Source organism: Theobroma cacao, chromosome 6 (genome assembly GCF_000208745.1).
Source record: "Theobroma cacao cultivar B97-61/B2 chromosome 6, Criollo_cocoa_genome_V2, whole genome shotgun sequence".
Lineage (NCBI taxonomy): Eukaryota > Viridiplantae > Streptophyta > Magnoliopsida > Malvales > Malvaceae > Theobroma > Theobroma cacao.
The window spans coordinates 13,681,067-13,708,595 of record NC_030855.1 but is presented as its reverse complement, the minus strand read 5'-3'; the positions used below and the strand labels follow the sequence as shown (position 1 = coordinate 13,708,595).

At 33.3% G+C, this 27,529-nt stretch overlaps 1 protein-coding gene, 1 long non-coding RNA gene and 1 pseudogene across 3 annotated transcripts; all 3 read left to right on the top strand.

Moving 5' to 3' along the window:
* Positions 804–5,786, top strand: LOC18595794 (serine-threonine kinase receptor-associated protein). Its single transcript, XM_018123766.1, has 7 exons — positions 804–1,385; positions 2,045–2,180; positions 2,841–2,922; positions 3,355–3,530; positions 4,195–4,332; positions 4,412–4,551; positions 4,987–5,786. Exons 1-7 carry the CDS (start codon positions 1,268–1,270, stop codon positions 5,250–5,252), a joined length of 1,056 nt encoding a protein of 351 aa, XP_017979255.1. The 5' UTR covers positions 804–1,267; the 3' UTR covers positions 5,253–5,786.
* Positions 5,615–7,779, top strand: LOC18595793 (annotated as a pseudogene).
* On the top strand, positions 24,626–27,257 carry LOC108662527. Of its 2 annotated transcripts, XR_001928409.1 has the most exons (4): positions 24,626–24,655; positions 25,442–25,517; positions 26,365–26,436; positions 26,859–27,257. It is a non-coding gene; the product is annotated as an uncharacterized LOC108662527 (long non-coding RNA). The 2 variants fall into 2 exon arrangements; XR_001928408.1 differs by lacking the exon at positions 26,859–27,257 and having other exon boundaries at positions 26,365–26,483.

Here is a 27,529-nt window from a genome sequence, read left to right as displayed (position 1 = left end):
CCTCTCTTAATTGAATATGGAATTAATTAAATTAAGATTGATTGGGTAAGGTGTCTGTTATCATTGAGATACTCAACTTTGATATCGTTTAACTATCAAAGTATTTGAATTTTATTAAAATTCAGATAAAATTGTAAAACATTATCCAAAAACAAATTTATAATACTATTCATTAAATCTCCGAATTTGTTAAATACCTAACTATACAAGAATTTTTTTTTTGTATATGATACTTGTTTAATAATCGGAACCCGAAACCTTAATATATTTTACATTTCTTCATATACAATTTACTAAAAATTAAAATTTAAGCCATAAAAAATTTTAAAATAACTCACACAACAATAAAACAACATAAAAACTTTAAAAATATAGTATCAAACATCATATTCAAATGTAGTATATATTAAGATAACATCAAACATCATATAATCGAGTTTGAGATTAGGGTATTCTAAAAGTGATACTCGAAACTTACATGAACCTAAGTATTAAAAATCATACTCGAACTCATCTTATAATTTAAGGTACCCCGAATCTTATGTTATTGAGTCGAGTACTTACGGATACCCATATAACAACAACTTGTTTGCATTCCTTAATTCTTAAATTGGGCCAAATTAGAGTTGAGTTACTCAATTGCACATGATATTATATTTTTGCTGGTGAGATGGGTTAAAAATTGAAAAGAAGTGCTAAAATTTACATTACCCAAAATAGAAACCTTTATTTGCAAAACCAACAAAATGCCAAAATCTAAAGCTACTATAAAACGGTCTCCTCTCCCCGTCCTTCCCTGCCCTGAAAGCCCTTATATGTATTTATAGATATCCTTTCGATATTTTTTTTTTCTATTTTCTGTATTTTGCAATAAATAAAAAATAATTTTGATTTTCCATAGACAAACATGTACATTATTCTAGCATTTTAAAACATTTCCAACATCATTGAAGAAAAGGAAAAATGGAACCCTACAATTAGGGTTTCCTCTCTATCCCCTTCTTATAATTAATTAACAAATAAAAAAAGATTTTTATTGTCTTAAGTATCATAAATTCTGACAAGAACAATTGTGTTTTAGTCCAGTTTTGCAATATTGACGCATTTTTGTTAACAGTAAGAAAAAAAAGTCTGGTCCTTTTTCCTTTTGTTCCCTTCATTTTGCAAAATTTGATCTAAAAGGATTAATTTAATAATTTTTTTGTTGAGTTTTTGATTTCACTGTTGTTGTTTTCGCCGTCATCGTCGTTGTTGTTAATTTGGAGAAATGGAGAAGAGAAAGGCGGCCGTACCATTAGTGTGCCACGGGCATTCAAGACCGGTGGTTGATTTGTTCTACAGCCCCATCACCCCTGATGGCTTCTTTCTTATCAGTGCCAGTAAAGGTATGGCTTTTAAATTTTGATTGATTCCTACCAATTTTAAATTTGGGTTTTCTTTAGAATGTTGTTTTAGTGATCATTTTGGTATAATCATCTTTGTATTTGAATCCAGTGACATGAATGTTGGATTGGGTTTGGATTTTTTTTTTTTTTTGAATTACTCTGTTGTGGATCATATGTTTTTTAGTTTTGAATTTATTATTTAACGTTTTGAACTGGGTTTTCTTTGATTAGTTATGCTGTGATCATTTTACTCTTATTAGATTGAACTGCAAATTCTTAAGTAGTCCTGTAGTTATGTGAATACTAAACGGTGGTACAGTCTTGAAGTAGGATTATGTTGAGTTAGCGTTTAGCTATTGTTTTGTTGTAAGGAACTGTAAGTTTTCTTTGTTCTATCACTTGAAATGGAATGATCATTTTGCAATCAGGTTTTTATGGGGCTTGCTTTCATTTTTTTGTTGATCATTTGTTCTGCTGTAATCCATTTTTATAGGTTTTCTAGGTAGATCAATTCGGTAATATTGCTATGATAACATTTTCTAATTACTATTTTCTTAGAAGTAGATGACAATGAGTGTGTTTGCATGTTGTGATGTGGATTTACTCTGTTCAACTGTTCTGTTTATAAACCTATTTCTGATGATGCATTGTAAATGCAGATTCCAGTCCAATGTTAAGAAATGGGGAGACTGGAGATTGGATTGGCACATTTGAAGGACACAAGGGTGCAGTATGGAGCTCCTGCCTGGATACCAATGCGTTACGTGCTGCATCTGCTTCGGCTGATTTTTCTGCGTATGTAATTTTATTCAGAAAAAAATCACCAATTTTTTTTTTTTTTTTTTTTTGGGGTGGGGGGGGGGCTGCGGAATTTTCCTTCTCCGTTTGCATTTATATCAAGAAAAAGGGACCTCATCCTTGTGGGCTATCGGGGCCCTTTATCCCTCATTAACTAGTTGTGAGGGGAAGTATGTTAGTGAGCTTGAGTGTTGGCTTTGCAAATTGTTTTTTTTTCTTCACTATGTTGATTAAGTAAAAAGAAGAGCATGATTGCCATTGGAAGAATTGCTCTCTTTTTCTTTATGTAGTAACATTGATGTTTTCTGAGATGAAAACACACACACACACACACACACATGCAGCATGAAAAATCTATGCTCTATGTGATTGGTTATGTCAGGTGTGTTAGAAATTTTTGTATTTGGTAAGTTCAGTTGATTCACTTATGCTAATTGTATTAATGATTAAAAGATATCTACTATAACCTTTTCTGGAGATCTCTTCTAAAATGGCATTATTACCAAAGTGCAATTACCATTCTAAGTATAGAAAATAAGGAATTATATATGTATGAAGCTTTTCTTCTTATTCTCTCTTTCTCTCCCTTGTAGTATAATTGTCAGTAATGATGGTAATTGAGATGTGGGATTTATTATTTTCCTCCAATATTTCCAGGAAATTATGGGATGCATTGACCGGAGATGAATTGCACTCTTTTGAACACAAGCATATTGTTCGAGCATGTTCCTTTTCAGAGGTAGTACTTAATTATTTTTCCATTGGAATATTTCTTTTTTTTTTTTTCCTTTTATTATAACTATAGATCTGCATTTAATGCTTATGTAGTGCCCATTGTGGGCTAACAAGTATATCAGATTTATTTCCCATGACCAACTTAATTTTGTGATAATATATAAGCACTACTTTTTTCTTTGCTTTAGACATTATTGCAAGAAGGTTGTATTTCTTCTTGTTGTTGGACTAAAGTTGCAGAGTCTTTTAATGGTTTTTTTTTTTTCATGGGACCTTCACATATTTTTAAATGTAGGTTTTATTTAATATATAATAGTGAATTTAGATTGCAATTAACTTCTTGCCTCTTGCACTTACATTCCTGGTTCATTAATAAACTCTTCAATGAGTTTAGATTGCAATTAATTTACATCTGAGTAAATTATTATTTGTACAGGATACACACCTTCTAGCTACGGGCGGACTTGAGAAAATTCTTCGAATATTTGATTTGAATCGTCCAGATGCACTGCCAAGAGAAGTGGGTAATTCTCCTGGTTCAATTCGAACTGTTGCATGGCTCCACAGTGACCAGACCATCTTAAGTTCTTGTACTGATACTAGTGGTGTTAGGTATGATTTTGTTCAACTGATATGATTTCTTTTTCAAGTTAGGAGTTTGTTTTAGACAAGATATTTGATTTGTCACAGGTATCATATATGTCTTGAAATAGTATTGTGTCACTTGAGGACTTTGAGATAAGGTGTCTTATAGGTGGACTATTATCTGCATGTGTTGTCATTAGTTTAATGGATGCACATTGTTTCTTAAGTTTAAAAGTCAAGCATGGAAATTTTTGGGCACTTTGCATTTATGCATCCTTATTACAGAACATTCCTTGGGTTGAGTTTACTTAGCTGAAGAAAATGCTGGTCCCACCATTCGGTGATTGACTTCATAAATTGTTTTTTAGTCAGCTGTAATTTTTCCTAGATACTTGATGGAATTTAGGAAAGTTAAGAAAAAGAACAAATGAGAGATCTCAGTTTAGTTTATTGACTTATTGATCACGTATTCTATATATATATATATAAATATATATAGACACACACATGTCTACCATATTGGATGGTTTTGGAGGTTTTATGAACCTTTGATGCATTAGTTTATTAAAAATTTAATAAAAGAAATTTGTGGTAAGACATCCATTTATACTGTCTTTATCTTTACTATAGCAGTGATATGTTTGTCTACTTGACTTCCTAAACCTTGTTACCTGTAAACTTAACTGTATAGGTTGTGGGATTTAAGAAGTGGCAAAATTGTTCAAACACTTGAGACCAAATCACCTGTCACCAGTGCTGAAGTGAGTCAGGATGGTCGCTATATAACCACTGCTGATGGATCTACTGTTAAGTTTTGGGATGCAAATCAGTAAGTTTTGAGCTGGACTACTTTTGCAGACTCTGTTCTTTTGACACCATGGCTGCTGACGTGTATTTGCTCTTATTAGTTTTGGATTGGTTAAAAGCTACTACATGCCATGCAATGTAGAATCAGCTTCATTGGAACCAAAGCATGGCAATAAGTTCATTGCTGGAGGAGAAGACATGTGGGTCCATGTGTTTGATTTCCATACTGGAGAAGAGATTGGTAGGTGCCCCTTGATATTGTGAGATGAGCAACAATATTGATGAAGGCTTCAATAATAGCTAATGCGATCATTTTATCATTGTCTTTGAATGGCTGTCTAGCTTTTTGATACTTGGCAATGTTTAGTTACTGCTGAATGCTGTTTATTTTAAATATTTAGATCTCATGTTCAGATGGTGTTTGGGTGCCCTATGAAAGTGCATCATAATGTGTTCTTTAATACTCCATGTAACAAAAACTCAAATGATAGCTTTGCTGCAAGTCAAAAAAATAAAAAAAATCTGAGAAATATAAAGGATAGATCCCATTAGAATAGCAGGTGGCCTGTGCTTAATAGTTTTTATGTAGCGCATAGAACTGATTAGATGATGTTTCCTTTGTTGGTGTTTGTCATAGTGGTAAGAGTTCTAATCGTGTTGTGCTTTATGCGTGTAGGTTGCAACAAGGGTCACCATGGTCCTGTCCACTGTGTACGTTTCTCACCTGGAGGGGAATCCTATGCTTCAGGATCTGAAGATGGTACCATTAGAATATGGCAGATAGGCTTGGTGAATCATGAAGAGAATGATTCAGTTCCTCGAAATGGACCTAGTGGGAAAGTGAAGGCTGTGGCTGATGAGGTCACTTGTAAGATTGAGAGCGGCCTTCATATCGGCAGGGAAGGGAAAACCGGGGAGAGGGATAAGGCTACAGATGCATGACATGGTCTTTAGTTTGTCAAAGGCATTCGACAAGTTTTTGTTTCAGCTTGCTTGTTGGGTTGTAGAATTGTGGGTGTCTTTTGTGCTCGTCCTTTCTATGAAAAAAAAATGACTTTCCTTCCAAATTTCCTTGTATCTTTTTTTCTAGTTCAGTTTTCAATTTTTAAGAAGCCTGTGAACCTCTTGTTTCCCTTAATGTGGTCAATGCTGTTAAATCTCTAAGAAGTTGCGATATCTCTGTAGATTTCTAACAGATTTCCACTATTGATTCAGGGATTTGATGGCTGTATAAATAGAAACTAGATCTCCGATTTAGTTCGGAATTTGGAATGTGGCTTTGGAAATGGGGGAGAAAATGGGTAATGGAGTCCCTAATTGAAGAAGTAAAGGCCTTATGGTTTCAAAGGGATACAGGTTTCTGAGGTTTATTTCCTGAGCTTTCTTTAAAAAGTGCGGTTTGTTACTTTGGTGAAAAACCATTTGGTTAAAGCCTTTTTAATAATAACATTCTTGATTACTTCATTTGAGCATCAATGTTGAAGCTACCATTGGATATTGTCAAGGCGGAATTAAGCCGTCTGCCTGTTAAGAATCTCCTGCCCTTGAGATGCTTTCCCAAGTTATGGTGCTCTCTAATTGACAGCCCTTATTTGATCAAGCTCCATCTCAACCAGTACTCATTCAAGACAAGCTCCTATCTCAGCCTCATTCTCATACAAACCTGGTGTCACTAGGTAATATGATTCGACTGTATTATCCATTTTAGTAGCCATCTAGGTCGTGGCTTGCTTGCTTTGAATGATTTCAGTTTAGGATGTATTTGCTTTATGGAATCCAACAAGAAGCATTGAGTATTATCAAAACTTGCAGATGATTTTGGACTTGCGAACTTAGATTTGGGTTTGGTTATGATGTTGTTAGTGACGACTACAAATTTATTTTCTATAATAATCCAGTATATATATAGGTAAAGAAAATGACGCTGAAGAAACGAAAGCCAATGCTTGAAGAACGGTAAGGGACTTGTTAACTATTTGAATTTCAAGGTAATTTGATTCATTGCCGTTGATATTGGGAACCAGGAACGAGAGGAGCTGCTGCTTCCTGATAAATAGATGTCTCCATATATGTTGCAGTCGGTTTTAATAACAATCAGAAGATGAAAGACTGAGGGGATATTATCTATATCAGTTTATAGATTTGTTTACTAGTTTCCCTGTCTCAAGTCCCAATGATAGGACCTGTTATGGGTGAGAGGGGTTTGATGTCAAGGATCCTTGCTGCAAAATTTGGGGGGTTTCTCACTTTTAGTACACTTGAGGCAGGAGTAATACAGCCCCTGGGCAACCAACCGTGAAGGAATTGTTGGATTTATACAATATGAGGCATATTGGACCTGATACCAAAGTACATGGTGTTATTGGAAATCCTATTGGTCACAGCAACAGTCCTTTCCTCTACAATGCAGCATTTAGATCCACCAGTTTCAATGGAATATATCTACCTTTGTTGGTTGACAATGTCTCAAACTTCATCACCACTTATTCATCTCCTGATTTTGCTGGATACAGCTATAGTATTCCTCACAAGGAGGGTGGACCTAAATGCTGTGATGAGGTTGATCCCGTTGCCAAGTCAATAGGAGCAAATTAGTTGCATGATCAAGAGAAGAACTGATGGCAAATTGATTGGTTACAATATTGACTACCTTGGAGCTATTGAAGCTATTGAAGAGGGATTAAGAGCATCCAGTGGTGCAACACCTGGATCTGGTTAATACTACATCTGTTGGAATGAAACCAAGAATTGATGAGACACCCGTATCCAAGGAAGCTTTGAAACACTACTCATTGGTCTTTGATGCCGTTTACACTCCAAAGTTAACCAGACTCCTAAGAGAAGCACAGGAGTCTGGAGCCACTATTGTATATGGAACGCAGATGTTCATCAATCAAGCATTTGTACAGTTCGAGATGTTCACTGGTTTGCCTGGTAAGATGAAGCCAATGATTGACCGGATTCAAAGAATTCTCTACCCCAGATTCTTGTTCTACTAATCTATTCATAGTCTTTGTTTTCATCTCATGATCTTTGTTTCATTTATCTATTGCAGCACCAAAACAACTCATTAGGGATGTCTTGGCAAGAAATACATAACAAGGAGTTTGCTTAGTGAAACTCTTGCTACAGCTGGACCTAAGTTATCCCTTATAACTAATTCTTTTCATTGTAGCTGTTGACATGTTCTGTTATACTAATTCATTTCCATTTTATTTTTGAAAATCTTCTAATTTATCGGTCTTGAGCATCATGTTACTTGTTAGGTTGCTACAATGTGTCAGTCGAGAGATCAAAACCATGGAAAAGGATTCATGTAGTCAAAGGCTGTGAAGCCCTTGTTCTTGGACAAGGTTTGTTGTTATAGTTTGGTCATTAACTTACAGGGTAGAATGAATCTGTTTTCATTCTGTGAGTCACAATGGTGATTGCACTGCATAAGATCTTCAAAAAAAAAAAAAAAAAAAAAGATTTGCTTACAAGCATGATGGTTCACTTAACGTGCCTTTTTAGGTAGAAAGTCTCTACCGGCGGCTGCTAATTCGATGCAAGCAAAGGCAATACAATATTTAACAATCGCCATACTTTATTTTTGCTCTCATTTTCTTACAACTGTGATGTAACAAGTAGTAGCTCTTAAGTGACACTGCTCCGTATTGGAGTTGAGTTTCTCCACCCTGTGAGGAATATTCTCCCTCTCTCTCTCTTAAATGAAACTTCGCATCTTCAAAAAAATTGTATTTTCCTTATTTTTTTCTCTCTCTTTTGTCCTCTTCCTCTTGATATTTTTTTTGACAACGAGTGCATTCACTTACAGATTGATATGGATGAAAGGTACATTAACAATTTAATCACAATCTAGAATTTGTTCATTTCAGATGTTCAAGTTGATATAATTGTTAATATAATTGTACAAATCCAATAATTCTGTTAGAATATTATACTATGATTCCCTATTTAGCTACTTAGACCATTACACCGTTAGCTAATTAGAGTTAAATTATGAATAAGATTAACCCTATATATACCTTATTCACTCTTGTAATAATACATAATTTCGAAATACAATATCTCTTTTTGTAACATTGTATTAGAGCCACCCTAGGTGTCACGTTGACAACTCCTATTTCATGTGCCAGTTGCCCATGTATTAATGACTTCGACCCATCAACTTGTTTGACACGTTAGTTTCCACATCATTTGGTTGTCAATTGTCTGTGATGTGTTGTAATTTGCTACGTGCTCTATCATGTAATCTACCACATGTTTTGTCGAGTGTTTCGTCACATCTACACTTCTGTAAGTTTTTAAGTCAATTGCAATTGTTTGATGAAAAAGAACTACGATATGTGGGTCTAAGATTGGATGCAACTTGGGATCATCATGCAGCTACTAATTGGTTTCAAGATTTAATTTGACTTGGTTTTCAAACTCAAGTTGGCATTTAGGATACCGCCTTAAGTTTGAGATAATTGTACAAATTCAATATTTCAATAATAAAGTTAGAATACAGTATTGTTGGTTCGCTAGTTAGCTAATTAGATTACAATACTATTAATTAGTTTGAGTTAGATTATGAATATAATTAGAGTTGTCACCTCTCTAACAATACATAATTTTGAAATATAAAATTTCTCTGTTGCAATAATGTTTACACTAAAAATTGATATACTAAGCTTACATAGTTACGTTACATTCATTACAACATCATGAAAATCCTTTTTGGCAAGTTGGCAAAGTGAATCGATTGATACTACCAATAACAGAACATGCGAAACTTACTTGTCATCGCTTTGTTTATTTTATCTCTTTTTTCTTTTTCATCCAAGTTTTCAAGTATCATGGCAGGAAGCAGTATTTGTTGCACTAATCCCTTGGCACGAAACAAAATGAAAAGGTCATAAATGAAATAGAACAAAGAGAACAAGAATGAAAGATCAATAATCTGAGAGTTGATGAAAGCAAAGCTCATAGTCGTTCTTGCACTAGGGATCGACCACTTGGTCTCAACTTTTGAGTTTGAAAATCACCTAATCACTTAGTATGATACGATTTTCATAACCATTCTTTCTATGTGAGCACCCTTCCATTATTTTGTTTATGCTTATACCAAATTTCTCACTGCTTTACAGCCTTGAGATTGAATCCAACTCATTGATCTCCCTTGCATTTGAAATTATCTGAAAGTCTCCAAAAGTCACTATCATTTATAAATATTGATTGTCGCAACGTGTGAGTTTTTAAATTCAACTGTTTGATGTAAAGAGGAGTGATTATAAATTTTTTTATTTAGGTGCGATTGACTAGTTAAGGGGAATTTAATTTTTCTAATGAGATCTTAAATTCGAATAGATTTATTAAAAGAATAGGTTTCGGTCTATGGAAGAGATTAAGTTTGAGAGCACAGTTATGTGTGAGAAAGGTATTCATACCCTCATAACGCTCATTAAATTGATATATAATTAATCATATATTATCTGTTAACCTTTTTAAACAAATTTTAGTTCAATATTCAATTTTATTTCCTTTACCTATTTTCTATTTTATTATTTTAATTCTTTTCATTATTTTCCTTCATCTTACTTTTTTTTTAATAAAGAAAAACTCTTTGAAATTGAAATATTGCTTGAAGACTCCATCACTTTTGGCCGAATTTAAGAAAAATCTCTTACTTGGAAATTTTAAGAAGTTATCACTTATAACCTTCTCGAAATTCCATCATTGGAGAATTTTTATTTATTTGCTTTTAAATTAAATTAAATGTTTGTGACACTAAAACATGAATATTGTGGCTCTATTCCTAATTTACTTTATGTTTTTATTTATTATTATTTCATGTTTGTGATAATTATTAAATAGTAATTTTTTTTATAAAAAAAATTTATGAGATTACCCCCAACAATTATGGCAAGGTCCCACAATTAGTTTCACCTAAAAAATTTAAAGAAGTTATTATTTGTAACCTTTATTAAAAATTCCATTTAAAAACTTTATGTTTAAAGAATTATGAATTTTTTATCGATTAAGATTTATTTTCCTTATAATTAAAACTTATTTCATCTTATTCTATTTCCATTATTTATTATTTTTATATTTGTGATAATTATTTAAAAATAAACCTTTTCTGAAAAAACAATTCATGAGATTAGCCCCAATACTTACGATAAGATCCCATAATTATTTTTGTCTAAATACGAAAATAAGTCCTTAACCAATATAAAAAAAGTCAATTAATCCCTATCCTTTCATTGCATTTAATTAAGCTTTTGAGTTTTTATTTTGGGTCAAATAATCCTCACTTACTAATTGTCACCACAACATTTTGAGACTTTAGTTGCACTTAAATTAATGCATTTAAATATTTTTAACTAACACTTAAATACTTTCATTTAATTATACTAATAAAGTGTATTTTGTTGGTGGGAGCTAAAGGGTTGAAAAAAAAATCATTTTCTATTCATTCAAATATTTTTGTTGAGTTTTGCCCAAACACTTCTTTATTCCCTGTCCCCGAATTTTAAATCCTCATTCTTTTGTCACCAAAAAACAAAAATTGAATTTCTAATTTCTCTTATTCATAGCAACAAAATCATCTCACTTTCCCTCCTTTCAAATCACAATTTCTTAATACCTTTTAGAAATTTCATTTGCCTCTAGGTTTTTCCCAACCTCTTCTCTCTTTCTTACTCTAGAGTTTTTGAATTTGAGAGAAATTTCATTGTGACTGAATGTGAAGATAGAGGTTCCATGGAATCAGCGCAAGGTGGCACTAGATGCAGAGGGAGGACGGCATGGTGAAAATCTCCCATTTCATTTAGGTTGTTGGAGAATGGTTAATTGCTATAAATCTTGTTAGTATGAAGTTTTATTTTTCTTTTTTTGGTTTTAATTTGGTTTTGTTGAATATGTTTAATAATTTGTTAATATTCGGTATCAGTTTGCTGAATAGGTTTTATGTAAATCCTGTCCCCCTATATGAGTATGCTTAAACCAGTTTACTAATTTTTTGTTTCCTTATTTGGGCTCAACATAGTATATGAATAATATTATTGTTCATTTTGTTAGGTGATCGGTATTATAAATATTAACTTATGAATTGATTACACAGTCATATAGTTTTCTATTAAAAGTTCTAAGTTAATATCAATTTTCATTTATGTTATGTTCTAAACACAAATTTAGAAAGGTGAATTTGAATTCAATCTAGTATATAAAATGATCAAGACAAAGACAAGAATTATTCAAAAATGATCTTAAGCTTGACAACTTCTTGTTGATACTGTTGACAAAGATGCTGCCTTCAAGGCCACTAATTTTGGATTGTTTGTTTTCTACAAGCCAGGTTTATTCTTTTAAATTTTTTCCCCTCAGAGTATTTCTCACTAGTTCCCTACTATGCTATGGACTTTCTTAGGTGGGGCAAGGGTTGGCTTTTTGATTTGGCATGTCCAGAAATGATGTGGAACTATATAGATTTTATTCTATTAAATATTGATTTTATTCTTTTTGATTTGGTTTATTCTTTTAAATATAGATTTTATCTGTTTTTCTAATTCACTGAAACTTAACTTTATAGGCAAATGATGTGGTATTTCTTGCTTTAAAAAATTTAAGACCCTTTAAGGATACAAATACCAGCACATCTGCCTCACTTAAATAGGTAATTAAACTGTTTAATATAGATTTGGGTTCAAGTTTTTTGAAATCTTAGATTCATAACATAGACTCATCATTTTTCCTTCCACATAATTATTTTGGTTCTTTGTTTTATGTTTGCTTCTATTCTTTTAATTAGGCAGAAAATAAGTATAATAAGTGAAAACTAAAAGTAAGTTATTTTGTGAATATAAGTTAATCTGTTGTTCCAATAAAAGCCAATGCTGAACTATATGTTAACTTTTGCCTCTTATAGTTTATAATGTTTAGTAGTTACTATTTTTAGGGGATGAATATGAATAGTTTTCAATATGAATACTTTGTCTTGTGCTTTTTGCTATTGTTTTAATCCTATTTATTTTTTATAGTGCTGTTATATATTTTTGTCTTGTGTTATATAGAATTATCGTAAGTAGACTTACTTTTCAATAATCTTTTTTTTTTTCAATGAATTTGGATAGTCCTATAAAGATGATAGATAAGAGTTAGATGTGTTGCTCTAGATTGAGTAAAGGATACATAGATGGAGTTAAGCAATTTCTTGATTTTGCATTTACAAATGAGGTTTCCTAAGCTAGCAACTTCAACCATAAATGACCTGCCATCAACTTCACAAATGGTATCTTTTATTGCAACTATTTTTTTTTTATGTTCTTTCGATTCCCAAGTTTTTTTACTTATAATAATTTGCATCTTAATGAATCATCGTTGATCGGTTGTCAAGAAATGGAACAAATAATCAAACACTAAATATTTGATAATATATCTCTAAATAAGATATGTGAGGTTAGTAACTTGCAATCACTTTAAGAGTTTTTACAATTTTGAGGCTTTAATTTGTAATATGATTTAAAATCTATGATTTGTGATGTCATTTTTATTGTTCTTAGATGGTGAAAGTTAATGTTTCTCAACTTTTCTCTGAAGAATAAAGGCACAACTTCGAACAAATGAGCCTAACAAGATACTTGGAAGAATTGATTCCAAACATTGCTGTTGATGAATCTTATAAGTCATTTAATGGTATTTGGCTCCTAAATATAGTATTGCCTTTTAATTTTAGGCTATCTAGCTACTATGCTATACACTATGATATGGTTCCATCCAAATTTATTTGACATTTGCTACACATGTTGAAATGCTACTGCTACTTTAGCCAATGTTGTGTTTTTCACTGCACTACTTACAACTAGAACTTGGAGTTACTGGATAGCATAGCATCACTATACTTTTATCTTTTAGAACTTTGTTCTATCGGTTATCTATATTTTCTGTTTCCGAGTGAGAATCTTTGGTATATATTGTAAGCGTTCTTGCAAATAAGGAAAAATAAATTTTGTTAGTTGGTCAATGAGTATGGAGGATTGCTTGCATTTTGGTATGCTTTGTCTCATATTACATTATGAACTGCTTGCAAATTAATATTATCCTGCAAATTAATCTTTGTTGGGAACTGCAATGGCAGATGGTTGGATAATGGACAAACAAATATTTACAAAGAGGAATTGGAGAAAAGAAGAGAGAGAAAGAGAGAGAGAGATTACTAAAGCTACTTGTTGATGTTGGAGACTAGAATTAGTTGATCATTCTTTATGAAATCCCATATTGTATACATTGTAAAGACCTTTATATTTAAGGCATTAGTTGTTACAATTTGATTTTATGATTTGTGACCTTTATATTAGAAGGTTTATGTGTTTCTATCTAATACCTTTTAGTTGCACATTTTATATGCTACTATATAATTTAAGACTACAATCATACAGTTTAGGGCTGCATATTAATTTTGCTGTTGAATCCCATAAAAATGTGCAGCCATACTTTTTCATACATTGGTTAAGGTTGCACTTTTTCTAAGCACAACCTTAACCTAAGGTTGCATATTTTTCATCTACGGCTGTAATTCTTTTTGCAACCAAAAATAAAAAATGTTGTAGTGTGTTGACTAATTTTCGTTAGTCAAGCGAAACCCTTCAACAATGGTTTTTACAGGCTCAACTACAAAACCACAAATAACTTTTCGAGGTTAAGCTAGAACCTTTACAATGGAGTACAACGTTTAGCAAGAAAATGCCTTTATAAAGGTTTATAGCTAGTGTGAAGTTTGGAGTCGTTAGACACAAGTTTAAATCAAATCTGACTATTGCTAAAGCTTAAAGGTCAACTACAATGCTCATAGGGTCGACTATGTTCTTCAAATTTATCAAATTAGAGTTCCATAGTTGTCGATAACCTTCCTCTATTCGATCTAACTCTCGAGAGCTTGATTTCTACAAGTCTTGGTTGTGTTAGTCGACTACACCTTTGCTAAGGTTGACTATGGCTGTGTAAAATCCTCTTTTTCACACATTTGACTTGTTAGGGTGGACTATACTCAAGCTAGGATCAACTATGTTTGTTCAATTCTTCATTTTCTTGAGCTTTCTAGAACAAGGTCGATTACAGGCACTCCAGGGTCGACTATGGCTTTACATTATTCAAGTTTTGCACTTTTTCTACCTTTGGATAAACTTGAGCTTCTCTAGGGTTGACTCTTACTTCTCTAGGATTGACTCTTGACTTGTTTCTTGAGGTTTCCTTAGCTTTTGATGCCTCTCTTCAGCTATTTCTTCCTTGTCTTGTTCCTGCCATCAAATAATAATTTAAGGCATGTTTGCTTTTTGTTTTCTTAGCTAAATATGCATTGTTTGAAAGCTTTTATGATGTTTTCTAATGAGGCATGGCTTTTGAAACAAGTGTAAGACCTTAGGGGATTAAAAATATATTTGAGACAATTTCAAATGTTTGACATTAAGTTCAAGATAACATATAATTTTTGTCAAATCAAAACATGATGGAACTCAAGGCTAACGATTTCCCCTTTTTTGATATGACAAAAATATCAGCATATTGCATTTGAAATTTCTTGAAGCCTTCCTCTAACTTAATTAGTCTCTATATCCTTGTTGAAAACATTTAAATGTAATTAAGAATAGTATAAGAAATGAATATGAACTTTGAAAATTCTCCCCCTCGATTTATGCATGAAGTTCAAAAATGATTTCAAGAAAATTTTAGCTGATGCAAGAGCATTTCAATGTGCTCATAAACCTTCTCCCCTTTTTTGTTATATCAAAAAGGTTAAGAAGTGTGAGTTTTAAGCAATTAAACCCAAGAGACAGTGGTTAGTGACGATCATTAAGTATCGATAAACGTTAAGTTCAATAATAATCTCTAACCATCAAATCAAAACAATGAGATATATTTCCATATAGAATATTCAACCAGGAAATCAAGAAATATATCCATTCATCATAGTTGAAAAGCAATAAATCAAGATATATTCCTAATCAATATGTATTCACTCAAAGCATACAGAAATATATTCATTTAGCGCATTCAAGGAGCAATACGTATAGATATTTTCAATCAAAATATATTTTCATGTAAGATACTCAACCAAGGCATTATGAAATATATCAATATATCATAAACAAATCAAGATATATCTCTATTTCATATATTTTCAAGTAAGTCATAAGGAGTATAGCATCAATCAATTAAAGAATGCCATATATATAGGCAAAAGTGTAGGTATTTCATCCTTTAAGTGCAAGTTGGATATGCATACATATAAAATCAAGCATAATCAAGTATAAAGCATTTATAAGTATACACATAATGTGAACATGATATGCATGAGTAAGATATGTGCAACTTATATATTTGTATGTTCACATATTCATTTAAATAAGTAATTAAGAAAATGTAAGTTATCAATAAGCAAACAAATAAGTGCAGGTGGTATTTCAAAAAATTTCTTAAACAAGCCACTAATACGGGCAGCTGCAGCACTGCATGGAGAAGATCGGAGAATGGCAGTGAGGGAAGAGACTCGAATTATTGTTGAGGGGTCGGCTAAGGAGGTAGGCGCAGGAGCAGACAGAGAAAGTGGAAAGGACTCGGTTGAAGTTGCAGAAAATAGGAGCAAGGCAAGTGAACAGAAAAAGAAAAAAACAAAACAAAAAGGGACCGTACAGCTGGAGAAACCTGCTCTGCATAGGGACGGTCAACAACTATCAAAAAAGAGATGCCCGCATGGCGAGAGGGACAAGACAGACCAGTCCGTAGGGTTAAGGGATGCAGACGTCATCGCACCAGCAGGGGTTAGCAGTTCTTCTGTCCCAGCAATTGGGAGGTCAGAGCAAGCAGGCGAAGGGAAGGAGAATAAAGGAGGCCTTTTGCTGCCTCCCGATAGGACAGCAGCAGTGGACAGGTCTGCTGCACGTCCTTCAGCCAGTGTCCATGACCAGTGGGGCCCATCAAATAGGGTCAAGGGTATGAGAAATGAGGAGTTGACAATGCAGGATGAGAGTGGGCCTGGGAAGAAGAATGGGGAAACGGGTGCAAGGGAAAAGGAATCAACAATGCCAGCAGATGATGGCACGTCGCGACAGGAGGCTGTGCATGTAGCCGCAAATCAAAATTTAAAAAACTGCTTTAACGTCCCGTTAGTGCAGGCAGCAGCCTTAAGGCTGGCGCAGGGACAACAGACAGCTAGTAATGGGCCAAAGGGCTTGCAGTGGTCAACGGAGATGATAAAAGGTAGTGGAGAACATAACCCAAAAGCTGAGCAAGGTGCAAGACAGATGCGGGACCCAGTAGAACAAAATGTGATAATTGACATGGCTGAAGGCACTGGAGAATGTAGTCCAATCGTGGGACAAGGCGCATGTCAAAAAGGGATCGTGAATGTCACAACTCAATTCTCGGATCATGATCGACGTAAAGACCCAATAGACATAATTCACTAGACTCAAGTAAACTTCTCAATATGTACTTGTATATTAATCTATCTATCTAGTATATTTCTTTAAGATCTGTACTTAAAAGTGTTCAAATGTCAATTTCTCCAACGTAACTCATGAAACCCAAGTGAATGCTCACATTAGCATCATAATTTAAATCATACATAAATAGTTGTCAAAATATCTTTGCAAATTCACATGAAACATATACAAAGACTTTGATCGTCAGCAGAGTGACTCTGGATGGGAAGATATGACTACTGAGTGTCAAGATACCTACCCAAGGGATGGAGGTACGCAGACACCTCAATCTACGTATCAACCACCAATGAATCTGAAAACATGGAGTTACAAACATGAGTATAAACTCAGTGAGTGAACATAGGAAGAGAGCAAACATACCATAAAGAATGTTTATCGAAATAATGATATACTCATTTTCTCAAAACAATGCAATTTGTTCTAGTTCTTAGTAGAACCCCTCATGTAAACCCCTCATGAGTAAATCACTTAAAAGATCCATACTCAACTATGGTACCAAAGAATCGAAAAATATAGCAAAACCCACAAGTTAGCCAAAATAGATAGAAAGTTTCTCACTGCAATGAGAACCAGGTCTGGTGAAGGCCCTCAAACCCGAGAGTTTCTCGCTGCAGCGAGAATGAATCTCGTTGCAGCGAGAGTCAGAATATCAAGAAAAAAGTCTCATTTTCCTTTAAAACAAGCCATCCTGCTAGAATAACAATAGCAACATGTAACACATGTAAACTCTCAAATTTCAACAAATCAAATGCTCACATATTTGCATTTACAACCATATACCATATATGTATATATATATATATCAATCATCACATACACCCTCCCATCATCATCATCTCATATGCAACAGCTTATGCGTACTCCCACTTGCATATGGCCGGGTCAGCAATGACTTATGTGCACTCCCACTCACACATAGCCGGGTCAGTAACGACTTATGTGCACTCCTACTCACACATAGCCGGATCCACATCAACATGCAAATAAGCATCCAATGCATATCATGCATTTTATCATATTGCGATAACACATAACCATTGTATAACATATTTTCACAATATAAAATCATTTTACTAAAAGCTTGTTCCCAAAGTACATTTTCTAAGACAAGTTGGATAGAATCTTTCATATTCCCAAAAACAAGTTTGAAATACAAGTCCACACACCTTACTATAGCAGGATATTACATCGCTATTTGATCGGAGGTGTCTTTAACTATTTTCACTAGCCGGTCACTCGTTATTTACTCCGACATGCCCCCAGTATACTCTAACTTTATCTTTGCATTCCGCTTTCCTTTTCCACTTTGAGTCCTTCATGTTCCCATGGGTTTATTGGCTTACATGTTATCAATTTTTCTCCAATCAAGCCAATCTTTGCGTTCCTTGCTTGAATCACCAAAACCAAGCTTTTTTTTCTTTTCTCTCTTTTTCTTTCTTCTTCTCCTAGAGTTTATATGTGCTGGAAATTGGGGTTAGAAGTTGTAACTTTGGTGCACAAGAAGTTGGGAGAAGAATGAAGCAAGAAGAGAAAAGAAATGAAAAGAAAACAAGGAAAGAAAATGAAAGAAAATTAGCTTGCCATGGGAGAATGAGAGAATGGCGTTGGAAGCTTCAAGAATGAAGAAGAAAATATCTTGCTGGGAAGATAAGGACTGTGTTGGGCTGATAAGGATGAGAGCAAGCCTTTGTGTAAAATTACTATTTTGCCATTTTTATTTCTTTCCATTTTAATTTAATCCTCCCAACACTCATTTAACTCCAACTTCCTTCTATTATCTTCTTCTACACATGTACAAACAAAGTATGAAATTTGTACTCCAACGCAGTGTCCCCATAATATTTAAAATATTTATTTGCTTGCGCTATCTTTACTTAACAAAGACACGTGGCCCCATTAACGTCATTTTTCTCCAAAATTCTCTTATTCTTTTTCTCCCCCACTTAGATTGACCATACACTCATTCTTCATGAAAAATTTTGACACTGAATAAAATATTAATATTTTAATAATATTTAATTAATAAAATATTATTTTATTCTAAAAATTTTCTCTTGTCTCCTCTTGTCCCCTTGGTACCCAAAATACCTTATTAGGCCTCAATTGACTTCCAAATCACTTTTTATCCCATAAATTCTTCTCTGATAAAATATCATTATTTTATTATTATTTCCTCGTGTGTATAATATTTTATCCCAAACTATTCCTTTCATCTTTCATCATTTTTAAACATCATAATTAACCTCAATTGGCACCCAGTAAGTTTTTATTAGTCACCATATCAAAGTACGGGGTATTATAGTGAATGGCCAAAATCGGGTTACTTCATCTAAGGCATGCTCACGTGAAATGATGGAAGGCCATGCTAATAATCCTCCAGCCCAAGAGTCTTCCTCGGGTAAGTGCACGTACAATAAAGAATTAAGTGACGTTTCTTCTTTTCCCACTGTCTTTGAAACAAATTTTGCAAAAATTGAGGTCCATCCTCGGGTACGACGTAAGAGACATTCCGACACTGAAATTTCAATTGATAAAATACTCAGTTTAACTTCAGATAAAGCCGTGAATATCGGGGAAAATGATGAGGCCTAGGATGAAGATTCCATCTCGGTGAACTTTGCAACTAGTTGGGAACGTGAGAGATAGTTCTAGTGCATTAATCCAAAGAAGAATCAGGGATTTGCAGTTATTGCAAAAATATAATCTTATTGTTACAAAAAATTGTTTTTAAGATTGAGTAATATGGAAGTGTTTCAATTTTATGGCGGTAGTAAAATATGGTCATAAAATGAAACATTCCACTCTATGTACTTTTCTTTTTTTCCTTTCGAACTCATGTAACTAGGGAGGTTAGGTTTATGTCCCCCTTCCTTTTGCACTTTAATATTTGATTTTACAGGGTAGTTGGGCCCTGTGAGAACTTCCAGCCTTAAAAAAAAAAAAAACAAATTGAATATATGTTGTCGGATTTACCACCAAGTGCATGTATCATTAAAAAGTAATATAATAAGAAGTATAATATTGTTCTTACAGAGAATTTCACCAAAATCTTTTATGAAGTACTAAAATTAACACAACTTAATCTTATCCAAAGAACCAATTTTTAAAGCTACTGAAAATTAAATAAACTAAAACTAAAAATAAGAGTCACAATTTATATAGAATTAATCAATCAAATAGAACCTAGAATTACAATATCCCCTCAATACTTCATCTAAATCTCTTCTACTCTCATTTTCTTACTATATAGCTGAGTTATTAACCTAGAATTCTAATGTATTTATAAGTCTCCATCGAGTTTCTTATAAAAATATCTCTCTCAACAAATTCACTATATGTCTATGCAAATTTCAATTAAAAAAAACTCATTAAGCTTAGATTATAATATTGGCTACATATGACATGCAAGTGTATGTCTATCTCACATGTGAATCAAATCAATCATCTCATGCAATTGATATTGAACATATGCTAATCCAAGGCTTACTCTAAACTCCCTTTCTTAGTTCCGTTTAGGTTACTGTATCAATCTAATTGGTGATCAAACTATAAGATGCATTAAGAACAAGATTGAAAAAAACAATTCAAACGCTATCAATCATAAGCAAAAGAAAGTATTAAAAATTCAAACTACATGTTGCGTTCAATTACAATTCAAGATAAGAAAATTAGTTCCTCATAACAACTAAAAATATCATCCAAAAAAGTTTAATCATAAACACAAAACAAGAAGGAATAAAAAGAACTAAAAAAGAAAAGAAAACTCAGATTCGTAAGATCTTCGATCTTCAATCTTTAAGAGTTTTTTCTTCACTTTCTTGCTTGCTTGATGGATCTTTTTCTTCAGAGAAAACCTAGCTTAACCGTTGTTCTCAAGCGCTCTGAAAGTGTCTTTTAATAGGGCTCAAAATCCTTGTCGAAATAAAAGTCTAGATGTTATAAAACTCGGGATATCATGTCGGCACTTGTGACGCCACTCCCTCAACGCAATGGTGCTAAGCTCTCTGCCTTGTCCCGTGCTCATATCTTCTTCATGGTGTTGTAGCGCTCATTGATTCATGGTAGCGGCACCCAATAGTTTGTCTTGCCACATTTGCTCTACTACACTACTTTGACTTGTAACATGATTTTCTCCTTCTTCTAAGTTGAACTGGGCAAATTGGTAAACATGAAAGTTGTAACCTTGTCTCTTAAATTTCCAATTATTTAAGAATCACCTCAATTGAATTTCTATATTGAAAATTATTCTCAAAATACTAGAATATGTGTAGAAGAAGTATGAACCTTGCGTACAATTTTCTTTATCAATTCGAGCCCTTTCAATTGCACACCTATAAGAACAACAAACCAACTAAAATAATAACTAAACTCGAAGAAAATTATCATAAAATAACTTAAATTAAATTGATCCAACATGATTTACAAAAATAAGATAAAAAACTAAAAATATCTAATTTCTAAATTAAATCTCAAGAACTTAACCCATTTAAAGCTTAAAAAGTGACAAAATAACTCTATAAAATAGATTTATTACACCCCTAAACTTAAGATTTTGCTTGTCCTTGAGCAAAACATAAAAGAAAATTTAAACAAAACAAAAGCATGTAAATGATGAAAGCACTTAAATAAAGAAAACAACTAGCTAGCTAAAGATGAATTGCATCAATCCAATGATCTCCCAGAATTTCCTCATATGTTATCTTAAAATCTTCACTCAAGGTAAAACATAGATATCATTCAAATTCATATTTCAATTCAAATGCAAGCTCATTCTCAGATGAATTTGTGTGTGTGTGTGTGTGTGTAAACTGTTACAAAGAATAATCATGCAATCCAGATAAGTTTATGCCAATGCAAAATTTGAATTAATATTAGAGTTTCATAGGTTTGCGTTTCATCTCTCTCTACTAATATGGACTAATACTAAGTCAAGGATCATTAGGTCTTTATCAAGCTTGTAATGAATGCCTAGGGTTAAGGTAGGATAAAAGATATTTATAGGGCTCAAATCACCCTAAACACATAATCATTCTAAGACCTATACAGAGCTTCAGTCATACTTTCCAAGTAACACCCTTTTTTTTTATATCAAATTTGTTTGTTCAACACTTTACTCTTTTTCTTTTCTTTTCCTTTTCATCACAATTTTGTACCCCTTAACTTATTTATTTCTATGATGGATAGTGGGATGAACACTAAAATGATTAACAATTTTCAACAATTTCACCTTTTACCTTATTCAACATCAACCTCAATACACATCCTAAAATGATTAACATACTTAGGAGTGAGGGATGCAAAATTGAAAATTCATTTATAAGCTAAGCCAAATAAAATAAGTGTTTAACAAAGAAAAGGTAATATTAGGCTTAAAAGTGTATATTAGGGATAAAAATATAAAAGGTAGGCTTGAAAGGCTCAAAGTCCAAAGATGACCTAAATCATCTCCTTAACTAAGTATTGCTTAGGATTTCACCTCAAGAGAAAATCAAACAAATTCTATAATTCGTGGCATAATCGAATTTACATCCACATAAATTGTCTCTAAATATACACAACAATTCTAAGCAAAAGACAATGTGCTCAATTTAATGGAAATCTCATTCTAACAATGAGAATTTAGCACAAATCAAACAATATCACTATTTACCAAAAGCTAAATACAAAAAGATAACTAAAATTTCATCATTGGATAAGGGAGTCATCAGAAAATTGGCACTATCAACTTTAGCTTAAAAATTGTAAGACAACACATAAAGAAAAGCAAATGATAAACTTAAAGCCTAAAAACATAAATGCAAATAAATAAAAACATACTAAAAAAAATATAACCATAGCTTAACAAAAATTTCAGACTCTGCTCCAAACTTAATATCAACATTGTCCTCAATGTTAAAAGTAGATAAAGAAAAGGTAAAAGAACACTCCCTTGGTTTGTGGAGAGACTTTACTGTTCTTCCTCATTTCCTTATTGTCACCTATGCTTAGAGTGTCATGACTTAAACCCGAGGGCCATGACTAGTAAAAAAGCCCAGTAGGCAAGCCCACTAGACCTGAGCAAGTGTCAATTTTCAAAACCATATAATACATAGCCAAGGGATGCTATTCCTCGTATTCATCAAAAGAATTTAAATTCAACACATCACATCGTCCCTGGCACAATTCATACATTTATCATAAGATCACCCATTAACCATTCAAGATGGGTTTGTACATATCAAATTCCACTTAGCCTAATCAAGGCTATATCATATCTCACACAAATCGTAACATAATCTTTGAGTGGTCCTCCCCTATACATCAACAATCACGCGCGGTGGCTAGCCGGCAGAGAAAAAAATCACGCTTAATGCTAAACAATTGGTGAAATATCAAAGTCATTGTCCAGAGCAATCTCTCCACGAACAACATCACAATCCTTATTAGGAGCAATATCCCAATGGATGGCATCACTTAGAGTATTCTTCATAGGTATCAGGGGCAATATCCACCCATTACTTCAACATGCGCTTGATCTGTTTTTCCTTTAGTGGCTTTGCCTTGAGCGTCATTTGATTCTCCACTAGTTAGCCATTGAATGTTATTTGATTATGTCTAAGGGAAGACCACTATTTGATTTGATTTGTGTATGACGTGAGATACCTATGAGAGGCTTTATATACATGTGATATGACTTTCATGTGATGCTTCGGCATCTAAAGTGTGCTGTGGAGAATAGTTTAAATGATTTGGCTGGCTTCGAAGGTAAGCCCCACAATATGTGATGATAATGATAACTTTGGGGAGGATGATATACCTATGTACTTGGTGAACCTAGGGATGACTATATCCTTCTATATTTGGCGATGTATTGAAAGATTATATGGATGGACCGAGAGTGTAATATATTTATTATATATTTGATTTTGATTATCTACACCACTCACTAAATATTATAGTACTCACCCATTTGTGTTCCATGTGCAGATAAATAGACCACAAAGAAATGTGGCAAAGGTAGTCTATAGACAGATTGATTTTGGCATTTGGTAAGTCCTTCATTTTGGCCACTTTGCTGAGTCCATTACGAGCTTTCGCATATGGTTGGCTTCGATGTATGTAGGCATGATGTCAAGCCCTACTCTATGATATACTTGTCATGTCATTCATGTGCTTGATAGAATGTATGCATAAGTGAATGTATCAGAAAATCGTTAAAAGTCGGTATTGTACCTAGTGGTACAATTAAGTTGATTAAAGCCTCGCACTAGGCCAAATAAAGATTTTATGATGTATTTGAGAGTTATTGAATCTCAGAATGTCTTAATATGGTGATTCGGAGTTCGATGATTGATTTGGAGTCTAATCGGGAATTTTCATAACGTAGAGGCAAAATGGTGATTTTGCCAACCAAGGGCAAAATTGGAATGTTGGATGAGATTTTTGACCAAGTTTGACTATTTGGAGCATAATTTGAAATTGTGGAGTGAAAAATTTCAATTTCGACATTTTTCGAGTATAAGGGCAAAACGATCATTTCACATGTCCATGAGGACGTAATTGAAATTTTACACCACTATGACACTTGTCAAGCCCATGAATTTCACCTAATATTACTTTATACTTTGGATAATTATGGGATTACATGTGGTGGTGAGAAATTGCTTAATGGTTAAGTTTTTATGCATGGACCAATTACATGGTGACACGTGGTAAATTTTAATCCTTTTATAATTCCCTTTAAAAAACCAGCACACACTCCTCCCAAATCACTCTTATGGCCAGCCAAGCAAGGGAACAAAGAGAAAAAGAGAAGAACAAACCCTAGGAAGGAAAAATTCAAGAGAAATTATTGGATTTCAAGGAATCAAGCAAGTAAAGGTAAGATTTTTTAATTTTAGCTTGTGATCTACCTTTCCCATGCATTATTTTTCATTCTCCATGGTTGAAATTCAAGTTTTCAAGAGGGAACCTTTGCTGGCCAAATTTATAGAGAGAAGTTTTAGTGATGAATTTTGTTAGATTTCATAATATCTTAGTGTTTTTCAGTCATTTTGTGATGTTTGGAAGGAAAAACAAGCAAGAAAATCACATGTTCTTCAACCACCCTCATTTGGCTGAATTTTCTATAGGGCATGTTGATGATGGATTTGGTTATAATTCATGTTATTTAGCTAGGAATTGATGAATTATGATGTTGGATATCGAAACCAGTTATTGAAAAGTATAGTTCCTTTAGAAAATGGCTTAATGGAAAATGAGAAAATCATAGTAAATGGACTTGGATTTGATTCCTAATGATATATATGGATTTACGAGACTGTGTAGACATTGATTAGTATGTTAGCTTGAAATCGGAATGAATTTCGGTTACGGTGAATTAAGTCAATAAGAGCACATTAGGTACTTTTGTGTACTTGGAATATTGGAAGTGTAATGAAGATATTTGGAGTTGAATTGGATGTTTTGGCTAATTAAACAAGGCATAGCATGAGTTAGGTCGAATGCCAATTCAGTCCGATCATAATTGAACCCACGTAGAACACCGTCTTTAAGTGATTATTCGGACAATTCTCATTCATTGTCATGCATTCATATAGAGCCTGAAATAGTTTTATAACAGTTTGGCACAAATATATTGAATTACGTGTCGTGTATTATGTATAGGTGGTGAGCCCTCTAATAAGGGTAAAGATATCATACCCGAGGACCAAGAATATGAGTACTCCATACTCCCGTTATTGTGAGTAATCAGACTTTCATCTTAACTATCTAAAGTAGTTTATACTCGTTTTTATGTTTTAAAGAAAAATGAATTTAAATTGCAAACTATTATGTTTTATAATTGAAGTGTTGATTAAACGAAATGAGATTTATAACTTGTTTTGAAATTGAATACTAGTTTTGAAAATTGAGTAAGTGGAGACTGTATATTTGTGTTATATATATGTTTTGACATATGGTTTGAATTGATGGCTTATGACAATGTGATGGCAAGCATGGCTGGATTTGTGTTTGTGTGGAATACATGAACTATTTTGCTTTGCTTTGACAGACTGGTAATATTATATTAGCCATGTCATGCTGTTTCGAAAATTTTATTGAATTTGTGGGTTATTTGATTAGCTTACTGCAGTGGGCAGGTTTCCGTGGACTAGCCTATTAGAGGGGCACGGTAAACCCAGTTATATTTTACCTTGGAACGAGAGGCACGGAGGGTATCTCCTAAGGTAACGTTAGAGTTCACCAAAAGTGAAGGTGAAACTCAGCCAACACCAAGGAATGGCTGTGCTTTTAAATGTAAAAAAATGAGTTTTGTACTCATATGTTATTTTAATAGCCTTGGCGGACTCGGTTGGATGCCTCGACGCAAGGTGTCACTGAGTGCAAGTTTTTGGCACGAGCCAAGTTTTTACAAGAATCATAAGCCAAATTGATTTATATGAAATGCAATGAGATTTGATGTTATGAATCATATTATGATGAGATATTTTAAATTGCCTCTATTTACTCGGCTTTATATGTTTTAGATGAAATTTGCTTACTCACTGGGTTTATAAAAACTCACCCCTTCTTTTCACCCATTTCAGGCTCAGGGCAGTCTGTAGACCGTTGATTATGTTGAGGGTTTACTTTTGGATTTGCACCCTTAGAAATCGCAGGTCTATAGTCTTGTTTATTTTGTTATTTTGGGGGCCCACATGTCATTGTAAAATATTTTTGTATACTTGGTTTAGTGTGCTATTATATATATGAATTTATTTTGATTTTACGGTACAAAAATTATTTACGCAGAGTTCTATAAATATTGTTTGATAAGAAAATGGAATATTTTATTTAATATTTTTATTTAATTTGAATAGCTATAATTTCACTTTAAATTGATGAATTAGACAACGAAACTTATTTTTAGACATGAAATGGATGCTTATTACTCGTATATCATATTTTTACCAAGGTTCGAAAATTTTTGGTAAAATGACCAAAATACCCCTGTGTAGTAGAAATTACTTTTTGATTGTTTTTGATTTGAAATTGGTCTATAATTCTTTAAAACATGGTATTTAATAACTGTTGCTAACAGGGGAGAAGTAAAATTGATGCGAAAGCCTTGCGAGGTTTCGGTTGACATTCTGGGTAATGAATGTCTATCGAGACATCGAGGCGGTTGTCACGGGCTCCCAGAGAGTACCGGGTCGTGACACATGATGTGCCATTTGAATCTATGTAAGGGTTAATATGTATGAACTTGTCTAGATGGCCAATGTATGGCCCTATTGCTATTTGTATGGAAGTTAATCCCGAGATATTATATTTATTTGAACTTATTATGAATATTTGATGATGGAATCCCTTGGCCTATGTATGTTTGAATATGAACTCTGAGGCTTGCTCGAGTTTAGTGGGCTCGCCTGCTGGGCTCGTGCGCCTCTCATGGCTTTGGGTTTGGGTTGTGACACTCATTAAGAAATACTTGAACTTATTCTTGCTCCCCAACTAGTGTATTTTCCATATTATCCTTCTATATAGGTGTAGGAATACTAAAGTCTCCATATGTTCTCCTTCATCTCTATCTTGAGAGCAACTACTATTAGCCATATGTAACTCTGAAAACATTGTAATCCTAAGAATGATATGAGTTCTCAATGACATCCCTAAACACATAAGTGATTACTAGGTTTCCATCAAGTCCAAAACTTAAAGATTTTAGGTATAGATTTGGTAGGGATTCTATTTTAGATATGCTAATCTATT